The sequence below is a fragment of the Homarus americanus genome, unplaced genomic scaffold (genome assembly GCF_018991925.1).
Source record: "Homarus americanus isolate GMGI-L3 unplaced genomic scaffold, GMGI_Hamer_2.0 scaffold26492, whole genome shotgun sequence".
NCBI classification, from domain to species: domain Eukaryota; kingdom Metazoa; phylum Arthropoda; class Malacostraca; order Decapoda; family Nephropidae; genus Homarus; species Homarus americanus.
The window spans coordinates 150,001-159,206 of NW_024714197.1; the positions used below are offsets into that span (position 1 = coordinate 150,001).

A 9,206-nucleotide genomic window follows, 5' to 3' on the forward strand; every position below is an offset into this window, starting at 1 on the left:
TGATGATACCCAACCAGCCTGACAGTCCTCAGCCATAATTTGCCAACTTCCTCCCATTTAGATGTTTGTCAGTTGGCGCAAGTATGGCTGGCGTCTTGGCCTGCTTGGCGTGTTGTGCCAGTGACTTGTGTTTATATTCCTCAGTGTGTCATGTATTGCTCCCTGTGTCTTGTATTTGTCCCTGTTTTGTCTTCCTCCTCCCTGTGTTTTGTCTCCCTCTACGTGTCTGTCCTTCTCTTCGTGTTTGTCTTCCTCCTGTGTCTAGTTTGCCTTTGTCTTGCCTCTTCGTTTGTCTTGTCTGGTGATTTTTTCTTAGTTTTGTCTGTCTGTCAGTCAATGTGTATGTGTGTGTGTGTGTATGTGTGTGTGTGTGTGTGTGTGTGTGTGTGTGTGTGTGTGTGTGTGTGTGTGTGTCTACGCGTCCCATACTATATAATATATCATTTATCAAGTGCGTACACCTGCGTATATTGTTGACATTGTTATATCACCTCGGAGTAAAACTTCTAATAGTTAGTTGCTAGTTGCTAATATATGAAGAAGTTATAATTCAATAGATTAGAGGAAGATCTTTATATAAGGGATAAAACAGCTAAATCTTTACTGATGGAGAAATATTTTTTACCGATATTCCTCATAGCTATATCAATCTTCTTCCTGTGTCTCTCTCTCTCTCTCACTCTCTCCCTGACAGGATTATTGTGTATTAAGAGTTATATTTAAGAGTTATGAAGAGCCCTTGGTTGTAATAATCATGAAAGTTGTTATATCACCTCCAATTATAACACCTATCCAAAGTTCAGTAACATATAAGAGCTATAATGATATAATGACCATATACGGTATATTACTATAGTCATATAGGTATAATTAGGCCGGTGAATGAACTTTTGACGAGAGATTATATATAGTTTTTGTTTTATTGTAAATTATAATTGATAAGGTTTAATGGTGTGGGTATAATGCAATCACAGACAACTTTCCCCCGCGGTTTGTTTTTCTCTGGTCTAATTAACTCAGCAGGAATACACGTATATACCTTATATTTTTACCTTTAATTAACCCTGAAGGAAATACCGTAACGTAAATATTTAACCAACACCGCTACCTAAATTTGTTGGGGGGGGGGGAGGGGGTTCTTGTTGGAAAAATCCAAACTATGACTTTAAACCTGTCTTTACCTCCTCCGTCGCCCCCCTCTCCTCTCCCCCTCCCGACAGGACCCCCCCTAGGACCCCCCTCACATTCACAGAGACACCGAAGGGAAAAAAAATAATGCACAAGAATTTCTCTAGATTTCGCCTTTAAGGAAGAGAGAGGTGTGCGTGTGCGTGTGTGCGTGTGTAGGAGGTCATGGGGTTATAAAAACACTATACTAATTCAGGTGACAACACTAACATTACCTAAATGCTGGACGTGGTGGTGAGGGGGAGGGGGAGATGGCACCTCACCAACTACAAACTATCAACACAAACAAATACACAAACACGACTAACTCTCACTCCCACCACCATCACCACCATCACCACCATCACCACCACCACCATCACCACCATCACCACCAGCACCACCACAAAACAGTCTAATGCGGTAAACCTCGAATAGATTATGACCGCGGGCATAAAGTTTAGACCATGGGAGCTGCGTTGGTTTATCAGATTACACAATTTGAACCAAAAATCATTTATGACGCGGTCGAGGCAAAAATGGGAGTTGGGAGATGGTGAAAAACCGACTTCCTCGCTCAAGCCATTTTTAGAGTGGACTCCCATAAATCTTTATCTCGGATTTTGGCGTCTCGGTTTAAAGGCTGTGAGCTGGTGAGAACTGAATGTTGATGTGCAGTCAACGACACTCGGGGTACAGCCTTGACCAACACGTTTAGTTCAGTGTGTATGTGAGGTGGGGGGGGGGGGGCGTTCACACACACACACACACACACACACACACACACACACACACACACACTTTGTAATTAACTACAGTAAAGCCACCATTGACTGATTACATAGAGGTTTCTGGTGAATTTCATGACTGGTATAAAGAGCCAAGTTGAGCCATTATAAACTGTGTAACGAAGGCGCCAAAGAGGACATCACTGAGTTACCTTCACGCTGCAGTTCCTCCTTTAGCTGTGAGACCAGAGACACGCCCGTAAAACTGTGGGCGTGAATGACTTGGAGGAAGAGCCTTGGCGAGATACGAGAGTGAGAGTTATAACTTGGACGGTGCAGAGTGAGTGAGTGAGTGAGTGAGAGTGAAACTTAATGGTTTATGGTGGTGGTGTGTGGGGGTGAGGGTGTGTGTGGGGTGAGGGGTGTGTGTGGGGTGAGGTGTGTGGGGTGAGGGAGTGGTGTGTGGGTGAGGTGTGTGGGGATGAGGGAGTGTGGGGGTGAGGGGTGTGGGGGTGAGTGTGTGGGGTGAGGTGTGTGGGGTGGGGTGTGTGTGGGGGTGAGGGGGTGTGTGTGGGGGGGGTGTGTGTGGGGTGAGGGGTGTGTGGGGTGAGGGGGTGTGTGGGGGTGAGGGTGTATGTGGGGTGAGGTGTGTGGGGATGAGGGGGTGTGTGGGGGTGAGGTGTGTGGGGGTGAGAGGTGTGTGTGTGGGGTGAGAGTGTGTGTGGGGGTGAGGGAGTTTGGGGGAGTGAGGGAGTTTGGGGGGGGTGAGGGTGTGAGGAGGTGTAGTAATTACCAACCATCAAAAAACACTTAACTAACTCATATTCTTACGTCACACACCACACCACACCACACAACTACACTATCGTTCGTCACCATACTCCGTACTACACACACTGTCTCATTGTACACTCGCCATGCCTCAGTATACCACAGTAAGTTGTTTCCGTTGATATGGAACGATGACGTGTGTGTGTGTAGTGAGGGATGTTGTTTATGTCATGGTACGTGCTAAGTGCCTGGCTAGAGCTCACGTGCCACGCCCAGAGAAAAATTATCTAACCTTATCTACCCCCGCTGCTACTTCCCCCCCTCCTAACCCCTCTTCTTCTTCTCCCCCCCCCACCTCCCTCACCCCCCCCATCCTACACCCCTCTTCCTCCCCCCTTCCCCCTTCACCTCCCCTCCACTGTATCTCACTTTTCTACAATCATCAATTATCTCTGTAATATTAATTCGTGTTGAAGCTGTAGTACTGTATTCCTCACACCTTGACTACCTGTATCTCTGTCCTACTACAGTGTCTAATATATACAAGTTATAGAAATCGTAATGATAATGTTGTTAATGTATCTACAAGTCTCTATGGGGGTTGTAGATAATTCTGTACGGGTTATAGAATTGTGTGTTGTGTGTGGGGTTGTGTTTATGTATACTGTGTGTATGTATATTTGTTGTGGAGGTTGTATGTATAGTTTGTGTGTCAGTTAAGTATATGTTGATTGTGTACTTTTTGGTATTCAAGTTTTGTAGTTTTGTAGATTATATATTTGTTTATTGTTTCTACATAATGTGGTATAAACCTCACATTTTTAACTGTTTATGTAGGTCATACACCATACGTGCTCCCAGTGGTGAAGGTTTGTATTAATCTGTATGTTTGTATGAGTGTTTTGAGTGTGTTGTTAGAGTGTGAGGTGAGTGATATGTGTTTAGGGTGTCTCAGAATAATGTCCCTCGACTCCCTGCCATCCCCTCTGCCTGCCCCCTTTGAGATACTAAGAGTTGGAGGGAGGGAGGCAGGGAGTAGGTAAGGAGGGAGGGATGGAGGGAGGGAGAGAGGGAGGGAGGCAGGGAGTAGGTAAGGAGGGAGGGATGGAGGGAGGGAGAGAGGGATGGAGGCATGTAAGGAGGGAGGGATGGAGGGAGGGAGGGAGGGAGGAGGAGGAGGTAAGGAGGGAGGGGATGGAGGGAGGGGAATGACGGGCAGTTTTCTGGGGCACCATATATATATATATAAACTGATACATTATATATTATACTATATTATATTTCCTTCCTAGCTGATGGCTTATGGTGGTGGAAATACTATATTGTTCTATGGCTGAAGACTTCTACTGATTAACATGTTAACTGTGGTATAAACACTAACATAACTAACACCATTATTAACATTTTCTCGTAGTATTATAAATCTTCCTTAACCACAGTTCTCACAGCCACAGTACCACACACGGAACCTCCCCCCGCCCTCCCTCCCTTTTTTTTTGGGGGGTCACTTAGTGTAAAATCAACTTTTTGTCTCTTTTTCCAGAGGGTCCACCTGTGTATTTCAACAAATCGATGCTCTTCAACTGCACAGCCTAAACCCATTAACACAACCCTCAAGTACACACCAAGTTAACAAAAAGTGGAGTAGTAAAGTGTGGCTGTGTGAATCTGCCATTCTCGCTGTCTACTGCTGCCTCCCTCCCTCCCCCCCTCTCAGGCTGGTGGTGGGGGCTGCAACGACGCTGGACCAGACCAACCATGGACCACCCTCTCCTGAGACTCCGCCTGGCTGTCGACCTTACCCAGATGGACGCATAGCACTTTCTTACTTCCAACAAGGACCCGGAGCTGCAAGGAGCCAAGAGTGTGCTAGGTGCTATGGTCGGTCTTCAGGTTGGGTGCCACACGAATCTAAACCTTACGGAAGACGAACTGGCTAATAACACCTTCTGGTTACGACTGAAGGCAGGGACGGACGTAAAGGTTACAAAAACCCCCTCTAGGAGTATGAGTAGTTTAGGGCGATATTCTGTTAGTCTATTGCTTGTTTTCCGACCTTTTTTGAAGAGAGTGGGTTAGCTGTGTCTTGGTCCGAGTACAAGTCGTGAGGTCCTCCTGCACGATTTCCGACGGTGTGGTTGAACCTCAGCTTGGATCTGAAATCTTTGCTGCCAATTACGTGTTTTTGTCGTGTCGGAGTTCTGAGACTTCCTTCACGTGAGGACAAGAAGTAAAACAAAACAAAATCACAAAAAAACAAAAAAAATATGTTAACAAATAATAATAATACAGAAATATCCTCAAGATAAACTCGTACAATGGACACCTCCCACCCTCCCAAAGTTGTGGAAAGGGATAAAAAGAAAAACAAAAACATTATGTATATTTTAACAGTAGTCGACAAGTTTGAGAACTGACGATAAACCTTAATAGTATGTGAGATAAAGAGAGACAGATAGAGAAAGAAAGATAGAGAAATCAAATAAATAAATGAGTGATTGATAAACTCGGAAGAAACTCCTAAACTGTTATTTAATTCCTCATCAAAACACTAATGTTAATGTCCAAAATAAATAAACAAATAAAAAAAAAAAATTAAAGAAAAAAAAAATAGTGCGAGGGATTATGTGAAGTTGAAACAAAAGTACATTTCTAAGTTAATCTATACAACTCTTTTGTTTACATCGCTGTTCGTGTGTTTTAATAAAGACCCTCCCCCAAAAAAATAATAATAAAAAATAAAATAAAAGTCATCTGGTATCTTTTTATTTAATAGATGGATGAACACATGGAAAACAATAATAGAATGACTTTATTCCTTAATTAATGGTAGACTCTAAGGTGTATCCAATTGAAGATGTTATTGAAAGAAAAAAAATATATATATATCATCGTGTTAGATTTTTTTTCAACTGAGTGATTTATTAATACAGAAAACAAGATTATTTATTATTATTATTATTATTATTATTATTATTATTATTATTTTTGGTTTATTTTGGTCAATTAGTTTATTGTGATGAAGGCATTTCAATCATTTTTACGGCATTTTTGACCTCCCCCACCTCCTCCTCCTCCTCCTCGTTCCCCCTACCCCACACACACACACACCCCTATTTAGTGTTTATAAGAAGGAGAGGTGGATGGGACCACCTTTAGAGTGCGTGAGTGACTGAGTGCGTGAGTGACTGAGTGCGTGAGTGACTGAGTGCGTGAGTGACTGAGTGTGTGAGTGGTGTTTGCTTATGTACTATACCACCGAGCCTATGTGAGTATTAAGCCTCCCCTTTTAACACGTGTTTTGTGTTATTAATTTTACCTGTAAACTTACCTTTTATTTCCTCACGGGGTAATAATGTAATTGATTGGAAATTAAATTATTGATAAAAAATAACTAAAAAATTTCTATGGGAGAATTAAAAAAAATCCTTAGGTAGGTTTTTTTTTTAAGTTTGCGTAGTCAGAGAACACACAGATATCTGAATGACACTTAAATAGTGTTAACTTATTATGTCTCAACAAATAAATAAGTCTTATTTATTTTACATGTGATGAAAAAAAAAATTACAATTTCCATTTTTTTTTCTTCTAATAATGTCTTATACATGTTGGGTATTATAACAGTATTGTAAAGATAATAATATTAATAAAATCTTAAGATGTGTTTTTGTTTGTTTGTTTGTTTTAGATAATTTTTTGTCTGTTTTTGTCTTGCAGAATAATTTTCAAAGTTAGGTTGTTTACATGTACTTGTGAAATCCATTACTTCTAGTCATTTCTGATTCGTCGATGCTAAAAACACACACACACACACACACACACACACACACACACACACACACACACACACACACACACACACACACACACACACACACACATAAGGCCATCAGAACCAATAAGGAGAGACCTGTAGGAGTTTCTCTGGCTATGCATACGTGTCCAATTGTTACCCACCACCCCATACCCCCACCCCCCCTGTTACACGGCAAACAACCATGAATTACTCCTCACTGGACTAAACAAAAAAATAAAATAATAAATAAATAAAAAAAACAATCCCAAAACACCATTCATACTAAATCAGTGACATTGTAGAATTTTCTCTTCAAACTTAATTATTATATAAACCCCCCCAAAAAAAAACTTGAAAAAAAACTTAATATTTGCTTTAGGTATTTTTGTAGTTAAAACACACACAAAAAAAGGTGAGGATTGTGATTTATGGTTTTTGTGCTTTAAAAAAAATTAATTAAAATTACTGAACTTACGAGTCTATTATATAATCGTTTTACAATATATATAGCAGACAAACTTCTCATAGAAACCAGAGCTGCTTTGTTCTCTAGATGATAAGACACAAATGTATGTACTTATGGAATAAATGTCAGGAGTTCTCTAAGAGTTTGTTATTATTTACCTGAGCTGTATATATTTGAGTTATTAATGAGTTTATTTACCTGAGCTATATTTAGAAAATGTCAAAATACTCGACTAGTTTTTAATAATTTACCTGGGCTAAATATGAGAGAAAAAGGACATTGTTTGCATCATTATTTTCATTATTTTACACTCATTTAGACCATTGTTTACACATTTAACATCATTTACATCCTACCATTGTTTACGTCACTTTTTCTATCATTGTTTATTTCATTATTTACATCAATTTACATTATTATTTCCACATTTTTTACATTTTTTACATTATGTCACTTTATTGTTACTGAATATGTCAACATTTGTCTTTAGATCAATATTTCGTGATGTTAAAGTTCGTGTTTACTTTTGTTGATTAGAAAGTAAATCAACATATTACTTTGAGTACATATTACACATATACCTGGAGATGACTGACACTGTGTTCCAGAAATACTCAAATAGTGTTTTGGTTAGTCCTATTTTCTTTTATTAAATGAAAGTATAAATAATAAAATAACGAATGATAGGAATAGGTAAATCAATCAATAAATTAGGAAATACTTGAAAGTTAATAAGAAATTAGTTAATGAAAGGAAGAGAGAGAGAGAGAGAGAGAGAGAGAGATGATGATAATTGATAACGATACCTGCTTATAATACCAGCCTATGACACCTGGATGACGTCACCAGAACAGGTAAGTGTAGGGGAAGAGAGAGGGGGGAGGGTGAGAGAGGAAGAGATTAGAGGAGGAAGAAAGAATGAAGAAGGTGGGGGAAGGAGGAGAGAGGGAAAACAGGATGGGGAAGGGGGGGGGAGAAGAAAGTGAGAGGAGGAAGATGCACTACTCCCTCCCCTTCCTTCCTCTCCTACTCATTCCCATCCCCCTCCTCCCATCCCCCCTTCCCCCCCGCTCCCTCTCCCCCTACCTGCTCGACCACGTCTTCTCCGCACTGCCCAACACACGACCCTGATGACCTAGACCAAGGCCTCGTCAGGTGAGTGTTGTTACCTGTACTAGTTAATGATCTCACCTTGATTACGGATCCAGGTGGATTATATTCTTCACCTGTAGAAGTTAATAATTACTGAAGGTGTTAAATGAGTAAAATATTCACCTGTAAAGTTATTATTCATTAGCCAGGTGAGTTATTATGAATGATTAATTACAGGTATATGTTGAGTTATTTAAACCCCAGTGAATGAGAGAATGCACAATCAAGATGAGAACACCTTGGCTAATTAGGACGACTCGACGTAATCAGGACAGGTGACACACAATTATGACGAAGGACTGTGGTACATGTCGTTAAATTATGTAACAACATAAAGTAAAGGAAAATGTATAATGTATTACTAAAAGCGTAATGAATAACAAAATATATAATGTATGATACAATGAATATCAAGAATATTATCAGCTGTAAATGGTACAAACAGACGCACGCAAGGAACCATTATCAAATTCAGCTAATAATTTTAAGTAATATATACAATAAAGAGTTTTATAAGTTAGTTGTGTTTCGTAAATCTGAGTTGACCAATAATTGTGGCACAGGTGTTTGTGTCTGATAATGCCAGGAACAATAGTTCGATAACACACACACAATATAAGCCAACATACGCGCACACATACACACAAACAAACACACACACACACACACACACACACACACACACACACACACCCTCACCGATGATAACAATAATCAAACTAAAGGCGGTGGCGGTGGTAGTGGTGGTGGCGGCGTCTGGTGGAGAGGGTCCCCACAGCCCCTCGCTAATCCTGCCTGAGAAACGAGAAAAGTTTTGGTGGAGACTTTGAGCTCATTACGACTGCAGTATCCTCATTACGTATGCACACACCCTCAACCAGGCAATCAAAATCATATGCTGGCGTCTTCTCCCCCTCCTCCTCTTCCTCCTCCTCTTCCCACCTCCCCAGCGACACCGATGGCATGGGGAGGATGGGAAGGAGGGGAGGGGAGGATGAGAGGGAGGGGGCATTGATGACTTGTTGGGGGAAGGATAGGCGAAAGGGAAGGAGAAGGGAGAGAGTAATGAGAAGGAGAAGGAGGAGGAGGGAGAGGAGGAGGAAAAAGAGGAGGGGAAGGTCGCTAA

At 40.9% G+C, this 9,206-nt stretch overlaps 1 protein-coding gene across 6 annotated transcripts in view; it reads left to right on the forward strand.

The window, feature by feature from the left end:
- Positions 1-7,068, forward strand: part of LOC121878491 (dachshund homolog 2-like) — a 143,404-nt gene extending 136,336 nt beyond the window's left edge. For 4 of the 6 annotated variants that reach the window (XM_042384781.1, XM_042384766.1, XM_042384751.1 and 1 more), the window contains one exon: positions 4,384-7,068. In XM_042384781.1, coding sequence (XP_042240715.1) covers positions 4,384-4,484 — 101 coding nt within the window. In that variant the 3' untranslated portion in view covers positions 4,485-7,068. Of the gene's footprint in view, positions 1-4,209 lie in introns of all 6 variants that reach the window. The other 2 variants (XM_042384790.1, XM_042384774.1) reach the window with 1 other exon arrangement.
- The last annotated feature ends 2,138 nt before the right edge of the window (positions 7,069-9,206 follow it).